The sequence below is a fragment of the Mugil cephalus genome, chromosome 3 (genome assembly GCF_022458985.1).
Source record: "Mugil cephalus isolate CIBA_MC_2020 chromosome 3, CIBA_Mcephalus_1.1, whole genome shotgun sequence".
Taxonomy (NCBI): Eukaryota; Metazoa; Chordata; class Actinopteri; order Mugiliformes; family Mugilidae; genus Mugil; species Mugil cephalus.
Genome location: NC_061772.1, coordinates 7,800,566 through 7,820,590, shown reverse-complemented (window position 1 = coordinate 7,820,590; position 20,025 = coordinate 7,800,566). Strand labels below are relative to the sequence as shown.

Below are 20,025 nucleotides of genomic sequence, written 5' to 3'. Positions count from 1 at the left end.
ACATGCTCAACATATCTGAGTGCAGTTGAATACACAAAGTCTTTCGTGCTGATCATTTTCATTGGTTTTGAAGGCTGGCTTGGCTTCTTGTCATCAAACTGTTTAACACGGTCATGACAAGTCTCAGTTTGGATTGTTTTTTTTAACTAGACAACATTTTTACAACATGTGACCAGTTAATTAATCATATCATGAGAACCAAAACAAGCCCCATAAATAATATCTGTGAACAAAGGTGAGCCTTTAAATAAGCGTCGGGTGCCTACCTGAACACCAGAGCAGTTTTTTTTTAAATCAAATTTATCTTGAAGATATGCTTCATAATCTGACTCAGTCAAAGCGACAAAACCATCACAGTCCACATAATGAGTGTATTTGTGTCCTGTGTAACCTATACCATCACATCCGTCTACTATATTGTTCTGTGGAATTATTACTTTCCCACAAATTGATGACCCACCAATTTGCATACCCTGGCAGTATTTGGAATGATATTGAGGGATGGTCATCAGACAAAGAGTTTATGATCACACACTGTGTATGCCCTTGTAAATCAGAAAGCAAATGAAGGTTCCAGTGACCTATTATCAGAGTCACAGCAGACCCAAGATTTTGAAACTTCCAGGAGCTGTCTTTGCCCAGATCAAGTAGAATTACTACTAAGTGAGAAAACAAAGATCCACAACTATCATGAAAGACTGCAAGCTGTCACCAGTGCAAAGGGAGGCAAACACCTTCGTACTTTCTTCATTGCTCGGTTTTGCTGTGATTAGCTCCTTATGAATCATATTTAAAATGATGCGATTTCACTGATCGCTCGTGTTCTCTTTTACAGATCTCACAAATCCCGACTTGGTGTGTAATGCGCTGAGCAGAGTTGCACACTTATCAGTTGGAGATGACTCTGTGCCATCAGACCACCCGTCTCCTCACCAGTCTACGTCATTTCCTGGTGGGCCTCTTGACACGCAATCACACTCAGTACCCTCTCGCTGCCAGACTAAACATCCTGCCCTGCTCTGCAACAGGCCTGGCATCGACTCAGTGTTGGCCGCAGTGTGACGGAAGAGGAACGAACCACAACCGAGCCAAAAACACAACACAACACAACAGATCAAACTTTGACCACGAAAGTTGCGAGCAGAGAAATGCACTGAGTCACTGACGGAGGCAGTGACAACACAGAGTCACTGAGGTCTCGGAAGACTGAATGGACGTCCCCTGTGACAAATGTCAGAGCAGGCAGCTACTGGGGATGAATTTAACTCAAGCGGGAACGTTAGTGGAGGCCAAAAGAGAAACTTTCTGAAATCTTTATTACACACCTGACAGGCACTAGTGTTAGACTGTGTCATCACTATATTGGTTGCAAAGGGTTAGTTTCATTATTAATTTGTGTGACTGAAGTGCTCCCTCCCCAACACTTTGAGTCTCCATTCATAGCATTACTACACTGTTTATAACAATAGTGTAGTGGATGTGTTCATTAATGTATATGTCAATAACTGTTGTAAGTAGAAGCTGCTGTAAGTGAAAGATCATACCTCAATATAACCATATATGAAATGTTTTAAACAATTACCTTAAGATGTATTTTCTGGTGCTCAGAGAGTTTATATCATAGTGTGTCATAACAATGTCATATATATGTTAGACAGCTGATAAATACAAAATAAAGTCAAGCAATGAATGACAACCTGAAATGACTTTCAGTCAAAGATGTCATCCATAAAAACAGAAATGTTATCTCATCTTTGTGAATGACACATCGAAGCAGATCATACTAATTACTCTGCTTCACATATAAATGATTGCTCTGTGGCCTTCACTCCGCCTCAGAAAGTAAGACCTTTGACAGACAATAAGCCACCAGCTCATCCATCGTCACTCTGAGGGAGAGACTCCTCCACCATCTGGCCCGGCGTCAAACAAACTTCGCTTATTAGATACAACCAAAAAAAAACTCTTCAGTCATAGAGTTAATTAGTGACTTATCAGACACAGAGGCTTGTTTTGAGAAGCCTGGCAGCTCATTTCAGCGCTACGCCCTGTGTGATATTTGCGTTTCATAATCACACCTAAATGACTTGGGCTCTCAGTCTGCCGGTGTGGGGGATGGGGTCCGTGGCAGTGCATGGCGGCAATAAATAAGTAAAGGCACTGAGGATCAGCTGTAGGGCCCGAGTCCGCACTAAGATGTCTGTGTGTAAGCTTCTGGACATACATCTGTGTGCGCACACGCACATTCGTGCATGATGTGTACAAATGTTAATGAGTGAGGCAGCAGGCTCCACACAAGCGCTGCTTTCATAAGAATCACGAAAAAAAGTAGTTATGGTGGAAAAAGACAAGCCTTTACGATGTCACCCCATACGCCACAACCACAGCCTGGACCAGTGTTTTAGTTTCACAGCAGTGTTGACTCAGTGCTGACGCGGTACAAGGGTCGGGTTCAATCTCCTCCCCTACAACAGTGATTCAACCATGCTTTGGGACACTAGTGCCCTTTTATGGTGTTCAGTGTAAAAATAGTAAGTTCAGGTTTCCCCTGCTAATAAAAGCTTTCTCTATTTCAGCTGAACCCATAACAAAGTAAATTACACTCTGCGTTATAAGTAACATGCTGACCAGGAAGTTTTGGCTCCGTGGTTAATTTCACAGGAAAGGTTCCTCACCATAGCCTGAAGAAGAGGTAGATGAAAAACGTACCGACTCAGGGGCTTTAATGAAGATCTTGGTGCGGCCGAGCTGGAACTGATCCTGGTCCATGTTGACAGACCGTAGGAGATGAAGGACACCCTGTTTCTCATCTCCACGCCACGTTGGCCAGGATTCTTTGGTCAGGATGGCGTACCTGAGGAGCAGGAGGTTCAGCAAATATACAGCATCTCAGTTGTGTAAGTTTGTTGGGAGTTTGCTTACGATGTCACACAGTTAGCAAGCAAGAAACCATGACTAAATGAAATGTAAACAGATTTGGAAACAGAAACAGAACATCATACTGACACAGAGAATAAAACTAGTCATTTTATCCACAACTGTTGTCACTTTGTTCTTGCGCAGTGTTTTTGTAGACTGTTGTGTTTGCCCTATTTAATGTCTTTCTGTCTGCCTGCTTTCTGTGTCCTATTTAATTTCCTTTCTGGATTCATTACTGGATTTCTTGACTTGTGCTGCTGTAGCATTTGAATTTACCCAATAGATATCAGTAAAGTATTAGCTTATCTTACCTTATCTTAAAACTACATATAATGGGGAACCAGAGCATAGAAGGGATAATTTAGTTCGTTATTACTAATGCATCACTTATCCACAGTCCATAGTTTCCCATCATAAAACAATATCTAATACTAATGTAAAATGGTCATAATATTCTAAATATAGAGTGCACTTAAGGTGATATTGATGTTTTGCTGCTGACTCCATCCACAGGAGTTCATTGCTTTGTTTCCAGTCCGGTTCTCCAAACTGGGGGGTGGGATGACCACCATCTAATGTACAGTTAGATCCATGTACACCCAGATATTTTTTTGTCATTTTAGGCCTTTGTCAAAACATATTGAAGTTCAGGAAGTGTAATGAATATGGGTTTCAAGTTCTGACTCTTTAATCCCAGTGAGAAATAAACCTGGCCACTCTGAGTGTGAGGTGTGGTACCTGTTTAGGAACTTCCTGAAGACTCTGCGGTAGGCGTATCCAGCACGTCTCACCCTGATGTTCTCCTTCAGACCCAGATACTCCACCTGGTGCTTCACTCTACAGGAAAAAACAACCCACGTTCAGCATCAAGTAAACTGAATGTGGCACTGAGCTGATCAAGTTTACCCTTGCTGTTAGTGCCCTTACTTTATTTCATATCCTGTATTATTCTAATGTCGCATTTCTGCGTCGCATGTAACATCAGTGACATCATCTTTAATTTGAAAATCTTTCCACAGCACATAAAGCTCCCGCTCAAGTAGAGGAAAAGGACGGAAGTAGGTCATTGTATGCAAAATAGCTGCTTTTGCTAACTTTTTCCTCAAACAAAGACGTTAAGTACTACTTAGTACACTCCGACTTCCTGACAAAACAGCGTTTCCGGTGCTAATTAATGAGCCACCCTGCACACGACTCACAACAGGAAGGTCATATGCTCTGAACAATAGAAAATCCTCCAGTATCTGAATGCAATGACCAAAACCAGTGAACAGAGAAGAAAGAGTGGGAAACTGAAACAAAGGGATAAAGGAGGGAGAATGTCTGAAACACGTCTCACGTGTCTTAAGAAAGACGGGGAAGAAAAACAGACGGACTGTGTGGAACCAGAACAGACGAGAGCAATGATCCAGTATCTGCTTTCTGTAAGCGAATTTCTCTTAAATGAGTGAAAATATATTATCAGGACATGAATAATACGTCAGCTGAAACAATATGTAACATACTGTAAAGTAAGGTAGCATTTGATTCAATTTGATTTATTCCCATATTTTAATGGGGTGCAAACAAATTCAATAAAGAATGAACTGCCCATTTATCAGAGGCTAAATAACAACCATCGTCAGACTGTAGTTGTTGTCCCTTCTCGCTGTCTAAATCATGCCGGTAGCTGGCAGTAGTGCCACACAGGATGTTCTCTGGCTAATTGTTGAAACATGATGGTTTGACCAAAAGCACATACATAACTTCAATCCTGGTTTTTCATGTGATACAAATCTCACAAGAATTGTGAGGTATTCCTGAATATATATTATCTTTATATAGTTAATTTGACCTTTAAGCCACTATTTCATATATTCTTCAATAAAAATAATCAGTATTAAGGAAAGTAAATGCTTGTCACTGACTGGCTGTTCCTCATTGAAAGCTTCCGTTAATCACGGCTCCTCTGAGGGACAAGTCACTGGATGAATGTGTCTGACGTAAACTGTTTATTCCTGAGTCCTGAGGGGTGGGGTGATGGGGCACCACTTACCGGCTCTCCTCCCAGTCTCTGGGCTTCTTGGTCTCATTTGGTTTGATGCAGCGGATGTAGTGAGGAGTACATTTCATCAGTGTGCTCACTAGGTCATTGGCTTGTCTCTGTGGGGTGGAATTAGAAAAAGTAAACATCAGGACAGATAATGATGAGGGTGACGACGATGTGAAAGTTAAAATAACTAAAATAAGTACTGTGGCTCTCTCTGACTGGGAATGTTGAAGGGCGAACACACTTTTTCACACAGGGACCCTGATAAGGGAAAGTGACAGGTACAAAACACACACCTTTATTTTGCTGCCTGCGGTTGTGGGTCGGCCCTTCTTGTCAGCGTTGAGGTTTTCTGGAAACAGTGCTCTGATGAAGGCGCTGTTGGAGGACAGAGGAGAAGAGACTGAATTAGGACAGAGACAAGCTGCTGTCATCCTCATATCAACAAAAACAAAGTGCTGTGGACCTGAAAATCATGGTGTGTTTCCCTTGAAACCGAAAACAAAAATGCTGTCAATGATTAAAGAACCAAGGACCTTTGACTAAAGTCGCTGTTTTAAATTCCTGGACCACTTGGGAAGGTCTGAGTTTGTGTGCACACTCTGCCATGTTTGGACAAACAACTTTCCGTGCAGCAGATCTCCCCAAGGTCCCGGCTTCACAGGCACTGCACCTCTGTTAAACGAGGTATGTTTTTCCTGATTCAGTATTTTCTCATATGTCTTTCAGTAGATGAAGTGGAATTTTTATTAACAGATAGTTCACATTATTTATGAATAGACGGGTCTTTTTGAGTCCAGTGGCGATACTCAGGAGGGAGATAATACAAAATTACAGAGAAAGAACCAGAGCACTAGCATTAAACTAGAGCCAGTAAAAGTCTCCTACATGCTGATGATGTTTGGACATTAACACAATATGTGGACACGGTCAAGCAGAGCTGACTCACACTCCTTCTTGGCAAACTGCTTTAATTTGGAGTGGAACAATTTAGTCCCAACTTAACCTTTTAATATGTGGATGTGGTTTTATAACATCATCATTATCATCATCATCATCATCATTATTATTACCCAGGATATGTTACTGTGACTCACAATGTAACAGATATTTGTGCAGTTTCCATGTCCTCCAGTTTCTCTCTGAGGGACAGTTTGTACCTTTGAGCTTTATTTACAGCTACACAGACACTAATAGTAAATGTTTTTCATAGAGCACGATAAAGGAAGAGACAGCATGTCCTTAAAATATGACATTTGATCTAATCTGCACTTATGTACTGAACCACAAAAATAAACCTTAAAACTGTCTGTAACCCTCTTTACTCTCATCATGCCATACTTTATTATGGAAAATGCCACGCTAGTTTTAGGAAGCTTGTATTCCCAGAGAATGACTGATGCCAGTCTGTCTTGTTAATTAAAATGAATAAATTATGTCCTCAAAAAGCTGTGTTTCCAATCCGTTATCTTGTACATCTGCCCACATTTAAAAACCTTGTCTAGATAAACACAAAAAAAATACAGACATACTGTTCAAGGTTGAACCATTTATCAAAGCTATGTTTCTCTTCTGCAATGAATAAATCTGTCATTTAACACACTGATCAGGCATAACAGTATGACCACTGACAGCAGAAGCAAATAACATTAACCATACTGTGAAAGTTCAATGTTCTGCTGAGAAGCTTTTGGACCTGGTATTCATGTGGATGTTTCTTAGACATGTACCACCCACCCTGAAGTGTGTTTTTTCCTTTAATAAGTCACACAAAATTGTGCTGGTCTGATATAAAGTGGTCACGTACTTCCAGACTTTCCCTCTTTGCCGATCATTATTTGATTATTTGAAAGGTTTTTTTTTTTTTTTATGTCTCCAACACTGGTATTTGTTTTGGTTTTAAACTTCTGACTTGAGGCTTGGCTACAGAAGAAAGGACCAGCAGGTTGAAAATAGACCAGGAGCAGGCTAATGCTGTCCAGCGGACACCACGGCTCAATCCTTTCCTCTCTTCTCAGGCCTGCTGCTTGTATCAAAGGGGATGCTTCCTTCCTACTTGCACTGCCCTTGTGTGGCTGTGCCTGATTCTTTTAACCACGTATATACATGTTTATATATATGTTTGTGTGTCTGCAAGTTAGCAGCATGTATACTTTGTGTAGCACGTGTCTGAAAGGGGCTTTAGCATAACCTCCTTTTATGCCTCAAAAAGCACGCATACAAAAGAGGCCCGTGGGGGTTACTCAGACAATACAGGCTGTTTGAACAGATGGCTACTTTGACACAAAAAAGGCCAAGAAACCATAACACGGGGGGCAACAGACTGCACAACGCAGCCTTGCAAAGAGCCTGCACTTGTAAGGGCACATTGGACAGACCCCGAAAGTCACATAACGGGACGGCAGCCAGACGTGATTCAGGGCAGAGTGCACGGCGCAACCCATCCCCGCACACTTTTGCTGCGTCCCGCCAGTTTCCAGATGCACTGCAACGGCCAAAGCTTTCATTCAGATGCATTCAATTATAACCATATGCATCACAAAAGAAGACTCCCTCCAAGTGAGCACCACAGAGGTCCTCGCCACATGTCGGTGCAGTGTGCAAACAGGAGTTACTTACATTTCGCTGCTCTGCATCAGCTCAATGAGGTCAGTAAAAAGGACGTCTCGGTTCCTCTCGCAGAAACCTTCAGCGTCGTAGGACACCTAGAGGAGAGGCGTACACAAGGAGTGGTAATTACCAAAGAGGTTAAAATGTCTCGAAACTCTAAATGGAACGGGACACCTGTGTGAAGCTAAAAAAATGTAACTGATATTCTGACATAAATCAGTGCCTTGGATTTTACGGAGGGTTTCAGATGCAAGCTTTACACCTCCCAGGATTAGCATCCTTATAAAGGCACCAGTGCATCAATTAAACCGTGTTATTTCTGCTGTACTGTAGACTGGGAGGAATGTTTTGAGCAGGGTCACTGGAGCCCCTCAAGACTTTACGGCACGCCTCATTAAGCTTGCGGCATGTGTGCCAGGCTGAGGCCACCACCACACATCTGCAGAATGACACGGGGCGACCCTGGCCAGGACACTGTGTTTGGGATGAGGAGGGCACGGCGACCATAAAAGACAATGAAGAGAGAGGTGCAGCAGGGAGGGACGTTATTTCAGAAGTGGAAATCTTAAAAGGACAAAGATGACGACATAGACTCCAGGATTGAAACACCAGCTGCGTAACTGGTATTTATGACAGATCATACGAGTGGGAAAGAAAAGCTCCCGCACCAACACCATAAAAAACAACATCTCAAGACGTTTCTATTTCCAGAGCTAACCCTTCAGCTGTCTACTCCGGGCTCGATGCACGGCATATTTTGTTACTGTTGACACCACAGCAAAGCGGAGAGCGCTGAAACGCTGGGAGTCGTACAGAAACAACATGATGCCATTTGTCAAAGTGCACAAAAAAGACCAGACTAAAATGTGTGCAGTGCTAGGTGGACTCAGACTGACCTTGCCAGCGTAGTGGTGGATTATGAAGCCCTGGTTCCAGCTGTTGAAGTGTTCGTGGGTGTTGATCTGGACTCTGAGCTTCTGCAGCATGGTCTGGTCGGCTCCCTCGCCCACTGCGTGCATGGTGGCGCACACATCATCCAGGATGCTCATGATACCTGGAGGATTCTGGCATCACAGAGGAAACAGTCACATTTTCAGTGGTTTTTAAAGGAAGTCCAGAGGTTGAATGTTTATACGAGAACGTCAACAGAATTTACAAAATTATTCTGCAACAATTCTCGATAATTTAAAGCAATTTATCAAGTGAAAACGCCAGAGAATCAAAAACCCTAAATTGAATAGCTTAGTTTGGGCTGTATTTTTACAGACCAAAATAATCAGTTATTTCAAGGTGCACATGATTATTTGCAGCCTTAATATGTGTCATTAGAAACGTGAAAAAATTGAACCTGATTAAATGTCATAGAAACTCCTGATAGTAAAACCTATTATTCGTCTTGACCTAAATGTCATAGCAAATATAAAAAGACAACTTTTTTTGACACTAACAAAGCATCTAGCTGAAGCCACTCTAAGAAGCTCTAAATCTAACAGTGGAGCTCTTGAATATTAGTCTCGCACTCAGCCCCGTTGGGCTCCATTATGCCCGGCCTTCAGTGACCCTCAGACTGCACAGTGGTGACAGTGTCTCAGACTCAAAGAACGGCGTAAAAAGGACACATGTAAACTTGTCAGTGCATTAGCCAGAAAGCCGAACTATCAGGCACTGATTCAGATCCCCCGCTCCTCTCAGATGGAAGCTTGTTGTAAAGCCCTTGTTGTGGATTTCATGGATTAAACCTCTCAGTAGGACAGATAAATCAAATTAAGAGGCATGTCGGCACATTTGAGGATATTAAGCAGAAAGTCATGGCAACAAAGCAGACGCTTGGCCGGGACTTGTGCTGCTCAGTTTATAATATTAGGAAACCAAACTAAAACAAATCAGATAACCTGTCATATCCGATCTGCTTTATATCTGTAGCCTGTTTGTTATAACAGCGATATTTCATTAAGTTAATATTGACGGCTAAGAAAGCGTGGCTCTGATTTATTATATAGAAAATATCCATTCTAATTTGTTTTAATTGGTTTCATGTTTTTTTCATGTGCAGTTCCCTACTTGGACAAATCTGTGTATCTTTAATGTTTTGTTTTTCCTTATAGACTGATTTACCAGTTCATCTTAAAATAATGTTCATCTGTGTCACAATGCTGTAGATCCTTAGAGTGGTATTTTATTTTATGTCCAACCGACAGATCTAATCTTAAAATACTATTATCACAGATTTTCAGTATAAAATGCCTATAATTATCCAATATGTGGTTGCAAGAATGTTAAATATTCAGAGTCAGCTTTCCTACAGTGACGTTAAAAATCCTTTATCCTTGGCGGGAGTTGTTAACTTTCTGTTTTCTAGTTTAAAGCTTTCTAGTTTGAGACTTGTGGTTTATTTACTTTGCTCTCGATGAGGTCGCATACGATCTTGTTGTTGAAGTATTCAATAGCAGACCACTTGATGCCCTCCTGCACATACTCCTCCTACAAGACACGGAGAGAGAACAGAATCAATTTAGAGAAGCAGGAAATAAAATAAGAGCATCAAAACAAAAGAAGCAGTGATAAGAGGGTGGAGGAACATTACCTGCTCCGCCTTTAGAGTCAACTCAATGAATATCTGCTGGAGCTTCTCATTCACAAAGTTGATGCAGAACTGTTCGAATCCATTTTTCTAATGAAGACAACATGGTTAATAAAGTCATACAGCCTGAGTAAGCTTTGTCTTCAATAGAGTACGGATATCCTCTAAGCTCAATGGGCTTTGTTTGGACTGGGGGCTGTACACAGACCGTCTGATATTAAAGGAAGCCCCACATTGTTCAGTTCACAGCGCATACAATGGACCTTCAGCGTGAATCTAAGTGACGGCGCTCTGCATCTTCCTGTCTAATAACATGCAGTCACCAGAACACTGACGACCTTTTCTCACATTCAAAGAGGAATCCTTCAACCGTAAAGACATACCTAAAAAGCTAATCACTAATCTGTAAAAAGCTGCAGATCATATTTGCACTGGATAATGTCAATTACAGTGAACACTAACAACCTTGGCAGTGGGAACACAGGGGTCTTTGCAAGCCAAAATAATACAACAACATGTTCCCTTCCAAATAGTCGACATCCAATTAAACTAAATAAGTAATCAGATTAGAAAAGCATGTTGTAGTCTGCGGTCTCAATCTGGAGATGGGCTTTAATCCACATGCTTTATAAATTAGTCTTATCCTTTGTATTAAATCTGTTTAAACACTCAATGCTAATAGCAGTTAATCTAATTTATGTGTTGCTGGATAGTCGCAATGCCAGCAGCCATGTGTTGGCTTACAAACCAGCCAAAAACACTTACTTGGAAAATTTCAAATCCATAAATGTCCAACACTCCAACATTTAGCTCCTGGTGATCCTTCACCATGGCTTTGTTGATGGACTGAAATCAAACAAAATGTGTGTTTAATACAGGCTTTCACAGCTTTTATATTTCACATTTATTCATTCTAAAGCAGGACAAACAAGCGGTCATACCTCCACCAGGTAGTCAAACACACGTGAATGCAGAGCTTTGGAGAGGGCGTCACGCGTGTAACACGCCTGCTCCACGTTCAGCGTCACATCAATAGACTCCACTGCGTTTCCCCACTTGCTGTCCATCTTGCGGCTGGTCAGTTTCTCCTTCAGGCGATTTTGGTCAATTCCAAGCAGAAACGCGGGAAAGGCTAAAACTGTAAGACAGAAGGGAGAGGAGAGAATCAGAACGGTCATGCGGGCTTGTGTAAATGTTTCCTCGCCGCGTGGTATCTTTGTTTACCAGCCGGGGAAACGTTAAAAGGTGTGTGGATTAGCTGCATGTTAGAGCACAGGACAGGGATTACAAATGAAGTCATACAAATCCAGGCAATTAAGATTAATAAGTGCAATAATGTCAATACAAAGAAGAGTCAATTGAACCATTGAAACATGTCTAAAGGTATATAATTGCCAACAGTAACATAACAGCCGTGGCTCCCCTGCTCTCCCAAGCTGTAACAATGACTTGATAAATCAATGAGATTATCTTGTCACATTCTAGCTGAAAAAAAAAAAATATATATATATATACATATATATATATATTATGCCACCTGAAACCAAGTACCTTTGGGATGGATGAAACAAAACACTAGAAATTATTTGATTTAGATTTTTTTTATATTGTCTGACATTTCATATATTAAATTACTAATAACAGAGAACATAGATCATACTATTGTTTTATTGGGCTGCTGCTATACTTTTACTGCTTGATAAACTATATACTGTATATATGAAAAAAAAGCAGAATGCTGCCCTAAAAATGTGAAAATCAGTACGCACACCAGCAGGCACGAATTCAAGGTTGTGTAGCCTTAACATACCAGAGATCACCAATGCCTATTGTGCCTTATCGACCACTGGTAACAATTAACGAATCTGAAAAGCTGTTGGTTATAACCACAATGCCTGCTACTGCAACGCAAATCCACAAAATTAGCGGCGTCATCCAGATGCTTAACTGTTCCCTTTTGAACTGCGGCTGAATACAAAATAGAAGAATAGCACAGACCAAACACTTAAAATAAAAAATAAAAAAGTATTGAGCACACCACAGATCGCTTGCCCCGACCTGGCGTTGATATTGTCCCCTGAGAGCCCCTCCCTGCCTTATTACAGTGACTCACTTCCCCTAAAAGGAAATAGCTCTCAGGCCTGCAGACTCACTGCGTCTGGGAATGCATCAGACCACTGTAGTAGCTCCCCTTTTGGGACATTAGGGTGTGACTGGCCATGCGCCTGCTTAAATCATAGGGAAAAATCATTGTTTGCATGGAGCGTACATGTTGGCAAGGAGGCTTCTGCACATGGTGTAGAAACGGGGTTAATATAAGCGCATGTTTTCCCGCAGGAAATTTGTCAGTCAAAACAGCAGTTGGTTTTGAGAGCAACAGGATGATGCTGTCATTAGAGAGGTTTGTAAAGCGCGCTTACTCATTCCATGATGTGACATGAGAAATGTCTCTCTATGTCACTCAACACTTCCTGCCCCCAACAGTGACTCTGCTCAGCTCGGTGTTGGATAATTGCACGTTTATTTGCAAGGGTGGGCGTTCTCCAGTCAGTGTTTTGCAAAATAAAACCGTGAAGCATAAAAGGCATCGCCAAAACAGGGTTATGCAAAAATCGATGGCGATGATGACACACTTTCCCGAAAGATCATCATGCATTAATTACGAGCGAACTGGAAATTACGCAAGAGCACTGACACCAGTAAACATGAAGCTGCATTCACCAGTGGGTGAGGTTAGCTTAGCTTAGCTTAGCATTAAGCCTTGAAACTGGGGAATCAGTTAGTCGGTTCAGATTGTTCAACACGTGTCAACATTAAGATCACAATATGTTCCCACCAACCAAAAAATATGTCAATTTGCCTCAACTTTTCTTTCAAAATGCAAAGATGCACTGACTCTTGTTGCTGTGTGTGAGTTAAAGACGGTAAGGCCTCACATTAGGAACAATGGTCTGAATATGCGCAGCAGTTAAAGCACAGAAGAAGGGAGATTGAAAGCAACAGGAAAGGCAGGGATTATAAAGCGCTGCTGTTACGTCTGCACTGAACAGACCGAGGCTTTGTACACTGTACTCTCATCTGCATCATGCAGACACAGCATGAGAGAGAGAAAGAGGAAAGGAGAGAGGAATAAAATGAAGCATGAGAAGGCGAGAGGGAAGAAGGCTGAAGGAGAAGTATTTTTCCGAGTAATTTTCGTCTCTGACGAAAGCGTTCAGACCTTCAATAATAGCATTTTATTTTCTGGTAATCTAGCGTGGCCTGGATTAGTCCAGACAGTTGGCCACGGCCCTGCATTAACACAATAAAACTTTAGGGAGTGAAAGTGGTGGTGGAGAAATATCCTCCAAAACCAACTCAAGAAGGGCAGCTAAGGACAGTGAGGAGAGGAGAAACCTCCAGAAAAAATAAGAAGAAAAGATTTACCATGGCCTAGTCTTAATCTGGATACCTGCACCATCACTACTGACCAGTTATCACCTATCGGTGACTGTTATCGACCACTTTATTCCAGTCTAAATATCTCAGCAACCACTGGATGGATAACTATGTCATTTACAGACGTGAATCTCTCTGACTCAAATCTGTTTGAAGGATTAGTACAAACGTTGCTGTAGACATCCATGGTGTCATGACGATAAAGGTCTGGTGATTTACAGCATTTTCTCCAGCACAATAATAAAGTAAAAGTTTAAAACTGTCCAAAACTTTGGTTTATGACAGGATACCTGCAGGATTAATGATAGGATTTCCATAAAGAGCTCAGTTGTTTTTCCATCCACATTTTACGTCCATTCAAAGACTCCACAAACTGATTGTCAGAGCAAATAAAATGTGTCGGGTTAAAGCTGGGAAGCCTATTTTTCTCCATCTGTCCCGGATAAATGCTAAAATGAATGTGACCTTTGCTTTAGCCGCCTACACCTGAGCACTAAACTAGACCGCGTTCAGCTGGCTCGTGTGAGCCTATACTTACACTCCTCGCTCTCCACGGCAGCGTAGTTGCCCGATTCCCTGAAAGTGATATTTCCCAGGTGCAGGACGCCAGCCACGATCTGAAGCACCATGGAGCGGTCCTCCGCTGAGATGCCGATCACATCCATGGCATGCTGGGGAAGCAGGGGAAAAATAAAATCAGGCTAAATCCGGGCTGCAGTGTGGGTTTACTCACTCCTGTGGTACCTAGCTCATGTCCTCTAATTACTCCTGTTGCGGTCTCACTTGTAAACAAAAACAGGAGGAGATCGTTGGAAAAGAAAACAAAGGGGAACTGCTAGAGAGAGGGAGAGGAATGTAAAGAGAAGGCTGTGAGCCACATTAACTCTGGTATGACACTCACAGACAAACACAAACAACACTGAGGGTGTTACTGCCAGCTAAACAGAAGGAATCTGACTGTACCATTGTCTCGTGGAAGTCACTCTTGTCGTTGATGTCGTCCACTTTGTAGGAGCCAGACTGATTGAGGTAAGTGTAGTAGTCCAGGCTTGTGATTCCCAGACTGTTCTTCTGCTCTCCACTGGCTCCTTCTATCAACTATCAACAGAAATCCAGTGTTAAATGGTGTATGCAACCGCTACGGACGCGCGTCTTTATACAAACGCTGTCATTTTAAGACAGATCTCGTGTGCTCTCATCTGCGTTTGATGTCAAAGCTGAACAAGTCTTTTCCATTGACTTTGGGCCGCGTGCAGCAAAAACAGATCAACCCTCTCCTTGCAGCCAAATGGCACATCTAACCCAGCTCGTCCCGAAATTACCTCCCAGGCCCCTTTTCACGAGCCCAACAAGTCCCGTTCACCCTGAGAAAAATAAGCCTCACCTGGTAGAATATGTGGAAACTCCTTTCCCCAGGATTCCTCATGACGACACGCGACTTCTCCAGAAGGAAGTTGGAGATTTTCCCTCCGTCTGGTTCGCCGCCAGAGCTGAACTGGATCTCGAAGTATTTCCCCTGATAGATCAAAGCGTATATTTTAAGAATTCTGGTATGCAGGTATGAAGCTTAAAAAACAAAGCTATATAGCCTGAAATGCTAGCACCTGGCGTTTCTGGGGCTGCTTGTGGTATATGTGTGTGTATATATAAAGATACATAAAAATTTGGTCTCCAGACTAGCCTGTAATGCAATATCTGTTCCAGTCAAGCTGAGTGTAGAAACAGGAAGCTGAACAGAGGCACCACTCAGTCCTTCAGAAGCAGTGATCTCAAGCCGTCAGTGCCAAACTGGATCCAAAAATATATTTTTGCCTCATATGCATATTGGAACCTTTAACCAATGAACTGAAAAGTTCAGAGAAAACTCATTTTCTATACGAGCTCATTCTTATTTTTACCTCGTTGCTGACCGAGTTTCTTAGTAAGCGGCAGAGGATGTGTGTGTTTCTGTACAGTGTGTCCTTACAGCAATTCTGGTTAACCAGGACACACACGAGGTTTGCTGCCCCATGCAATAAAACAGAAAACAGAGGAAAAGCCTCTACGGTAAATCTTTGTTTCCAAAACTCTCGGCTTGGATTCCAAGGTGTGCCACAAAACGTTTGAGTCCTCAAATTAGTCCACAGTAACTTGTCCTTAACATATGTGGTCTTTCTGGGACAGAGGAGTTGCTCTGTTGTGTTAAAATCTCATGCTTTTGTGAGTACTTTTTCTGTTGAATATGAAGCAGTTGCGAGTTAAGCCACAGCATTAGCGCTGCGATTCACAAAAAGCAGGAAGGCCGGCTGAGAAATGAAAGCCTTACAAATCTGCTGGAGTTGTTGTTCCTCACAGTCTTGGCGTTGCCAAAGGCCTCGAGCAGCGGGTTGGACTGCAGGATGATGTCTTTGACGTGCTGCGAGGAGACAGATCCAGTGAACTGTTAGATATGTAACAGACAACCATACAGCAGGTAGAGACAACACACACTTCACACCCTCGCGACACACCGGTGTGTACGTCTCTGGAAAGTTCCACCCAGAAGCTGCGCTGCACACTACAGACAGACACAGAAAGTCTGGAGGACATTATCTTTCCTGTGTGTAGGCCGTGTGTGTATGTCAGAGACACATGAGTTTTAAATCAGGTCGACAGACAGAGATATTCCCACTTTCGTTATTGTTCACAGAAGGTAGAGTAGAATTTCTTGGAAAGATTTCGTTGTTCCTAAACTTCTTCCCTCATGAAAGGAAAAGATAAATGCTGCACTTACTATACTTATCCATGGAGTTGTCATCAGCTAAAATAAACCACGACATAGTCTGAAGATAAGAAAACAGTTCATGACAGTGCCTGGATATTATTACATACATAATATGAAGTCATGCTCACATAACAGAAAGGTTTGTGTCTTTTCAAAACTATTTTCACACACATGTGAACGCACGCCGTCAACATATTGCATAAGAATGCAGGTGCTGAACAATGTGTGCAAGGCTGGAGGAAACAATGGGAACGAGAAGCAATGCTGAACTGGGAGAAGAAAGGGGAGATACACTGTGAGATGTGCAGCATACAGCGCAATTGTAAACACACAAATAATACTGCGCAGTTACAGGATCCAGTTTAAGCATTCAGATTAACACTACTGTTAAATCTGATGCCTCAGAAGCTGATTTCTGATGTTGCTTTTCTGGAAGCAGCTCTGAGTGGATTAAATATAAAAATCCCTCTGCCATCATGGTTAAGGCATTTCCTCATCAAACTTTAGATCTTTATCGTGCTTAGAGGCTGGACATCTGCTGGTTTTTGGGAGGGGGGGCTGCCAGATGGCTAAAGTGGGCTGGGCGAATGCAAGAGGCTGCTGATGGGTTGATAATAGGCTATGAAGGATGAGGATGATAAGACAAAGACTGTGGCCGAGGCAGGAATAAGTGCGGGGAATGAAGCAGCGACAGACGTGCAGCAAATACTGTGTGAAATGTGCTAGTTTTTATGCTAACCTGGTGCTCTTTGCTAATTTAGCACTCAATCTATACATGTAAGCTCCACAAACATCTCAGACAGTTAACTGCATCTTTTACACGCTGTCTGGGGCAGAAAAATCTGATCCGCTCACCTGCACTTTGGGTCCACCCCCTGAAACTCTGGAGATATAGCCCATGATATATTTGGCTGCCACCGTCTTTCCTGCTCCGCTTTCTCCACTGAAAACCAGATAAAGAATTTTAGGCACGTGTTTTGTCATTCAAACAACCTGAACCTCTGAGACAAAATCATCTGATGACATGTGACACCAAGGTATAGATATGAAGTTGAGTGATTCATGCAGACAATTGTTGCAGAGTTGTTGTGTCACTGCCACTCAACTGACCCTGATGTTATTACAGAAACAAGGTTTTTTGTGTTGCTTTAGGAATGGATTTTCCTGATCATATTTTCTGCATGAATCACTGTATGCAGGCTTTTGTCTCATGCATAAAGTTCTACATGTACCACCTGTAAATGATGCATATCTTTACATTCATATTCAAAAACAGAAACCAGATGACACTCAGGAGACGTTGAGGTTATTTTGTGTTACATGTAAGAGGGCCAGCACCAAGTCTGATCTTTAATTTGAGTAAGTTTGCATGGAACCGTGTGTGGGTTATCTTGGACTTCTAACACGCTGTGCCAAAAGTAATTGGACAGTGAGCGCCTGAAGTCACTTTCGCTGAAGCCACTTATAACCAAGCGTCCGACTGTTTGTACAGCTAGGCACTTTGTCTCCCACACAGTTTGACAGAAACCTGTTTAAAAAAAAACTGAGACTCATTTTAAAAGGAATGTGCCTGAGAAACAAAATGAGGTAACTGTCCAGATGCTTTCAGTCTGGACTTTACAGATTCTTCATACAGATCGAAAAACTTTTAAAAATATAATTTATAATAATTTCCAATCATAGTTTAAAAAATTTTAAGAGTTATTGCTGTTGACCAGTCTACTGAATGACAAATAACTTCTCCTGTGTATGCAGTCTTTGTTTTCTTTTTTTTTACCATTTGTGCAACTTTGTAGAAATTTCAGCTCAGCTGGGCAGCGATAAGGACATTTATTCTGCTTTGTTTACATATTTTGCTCCTCGTCTCTCTTCCCTCACCCTACGCTTGTGTTTTTTTCCTTCGTGCCATTCACTTTGCCAGGGTCATACTTATTTTTGACTTCTGTGGCTTGGCTGTGAGTGACAGCGGAGTCTCTTTTTTCCTTTTGTGCCTTAAAGTAGAGTCAGGTTAGCAAAGGCTCTGTGAGAAACACAGCTGTAGACTGTTAGAGGCTGCCAGAGGAAGTCATGGGAGCAACTCTATTACACAGGAGTCTCTATATGGTTGTACCCATCCCCCTGTATACCTCTACCAGATCCTTCAGCATTGTCTGGGCTTCCGAACGGCAGAGTTAGAAATTAAGCAACAACAAAGTGATATGCCAAAGTTCATTCCAGAAAAGCCCCCTGATCTCTTTCCGAGAGCATTGTTTTTCCTCCCGCCACTTGTGATCCAAAGAGTTATTTTAATCACAAGCTGTGGCAGGAGTTTCAGTCCCATTTTCAGCTTCCAAAGGGGGCAGGTTTCATTGTTGCACAGCTCAAATGCTGAAGGCATTGTTGACTTCCGCAGAGATGTATTAACCAAACAAGGACATGAGTTAAACAAAGCACAAGGAGGTTTAAGCACAAACTTTCATAAATTATCGCTGACTTCAGCTGTGGGAAGGATGCATTGTCAACACAGAGTTCTCATGTTGGTGGTTTTAAATCCAATTACTGTATTCCCACAGAACTAGCTGCAATATGTTCAATAGGATTTCTTCTGTGAGACCAGTAGGAGGTGGTCTATTTGTTTTGAGGTCCACAACTTGAAATCACAGGGTGTCAGTGATTAATTATTGTCAGTAGAGCCCTGCAGAAGGAAGAGAACAGGCTGGGAGCGACGGTCAGAAGTGACCAATATGGACACAAACAATGAAAAGCAAAAGTGTCAGGTGATCTTTCTCTGCATGCCTTCCACGTCTCAGGAGTGCTGATGCCGTGACAGATTTCAAAGATGGCAATCCGTGTGCACGCGGAAGGACATATGGGGCGATAACAGGTTTGGTGGCAGACATGATCATTCTCTAATGACACTTAACAGAGATAGAGGTTCACTGCCTCGCTCTTGGACAAATGCCATTAAATAAGTAAAGTTTCATTTATTGGTCACGCGAAGCCACCTAAGCCATCATTGCTTGCTTACATCTATACTCATTTACAATAAAAAAGCATTGGGAGTGGTTATTTTAAATAATTCAAACATATGAACATTCACAGAGGATTGAAAAACAGAAGGAGATGAATACAAAGGAAACAACACAATATATTTGCTTAAACGCTGCTGGGTAACTATCACCCTGTGACTAAACCTGTATTTTTCACACATTAAAAGGGTCCTGATAATCTCACAATACCCAAAGTCCTCTTAAAAGTGGTCTAATTATAACAATGACTTACTCCAATGAAAAGCACAGCCATGAGTGGAAACTGGCTCACAGACAATTATTAAAAAAATATATATAAAACAGTAAAACACTAAATAAACCTGCTTTTTTTAAGGATTCTGTTTCAGAAGCTGTTGTTCACCTGGCAAAGACTAAAAGTTAAGCCGGCTTTGGAGCACAATATTGTGTGAGAGACTGTGACTATGACGGGAACCCCGACTCATCTGAGGGAGGACCAGATGTGAAGCTGTTGACGCTCAAATGAAAACAGCTGTGATGTTTTAATTCCTCTATTCCCCAGACCACTTTATGCTGAATCTCCCTCGTCATCTATTCACACATTTCCTTAGTAAATGTGAAAGAGCGCTAACACAGGCCGATGCTGACCGCACTGCATGGCCAGCAGTTCACGGCGGCCTTTGTTTACCGAGACCTGGTTCATCATGAAAACCACTTC

General features: G+C 42.0%; 1 protein-coding gene across 2 annotated transcripts in view; it reads right to left on the bottom strand.

The window, feature by feature from the left end:
* The window catches only part of myo1ea (myosin IEa), a 41,783-nt gene that overhangs the window by 6,845 nt on the left and 14,913 nt on the right, over positions 1–20,025 (bottom strand). For both annotated transcript variants that reach the window (XM_047579853.1, XM_047579854.1), the window contains exons 5-19: positions 17,176–17,263; positions 15,883–15,972; positions 14,962–15,093; positions 14,541–14,675; positions 14,116–14,248; positions 11,081–11,277; positions 10,905–10,985; positions 10,143–10,229; positions 9,956–10,039; positions 8,455–8,622; positions 7,568–7,653; positions 5,245–5,326; positions 4,955–5,061; positions 3,658–3,756; positions 2,710–2,854 (exon numbers count right to left, since the gene is read on the bottom strand). In XM_047579853.1, the coding sequence (XP_047435809.1) occupies positions 2,710–2,854; positions 3,658–3,756; positions 4,955–5,061; positions 5,245–5,326; positions 7,568–7,653; positions 8,455–8,622; positions 9,956–10,039; positions 10,143–10,229; positions 10,905–10,985; positions 11,081–11,277; positions 14,116–14,248; positions 14,541–14,675; positions 14,962–15,093; positions 15,883–15,972; positions 17,176–17,263 (1,714 nt within the window). The remainder of the gene's footprint in view (positions 1–2,709; positions 2,855–3,657; positions 3,757–4,954; positions 5,062–5,244; positions 5,327–7,567; positions 7,654–8,454; positions 8,623–9,955; positions 10,040–10,142; positions 10,230–10,904; positions 10,986–11,080; positions 11,278–14,115; positions 14,249–14,540; positions 14,676–14,961; positions 15,094–15,882; positions 15,973–17,175; positions 17,264–20,025) is intronic.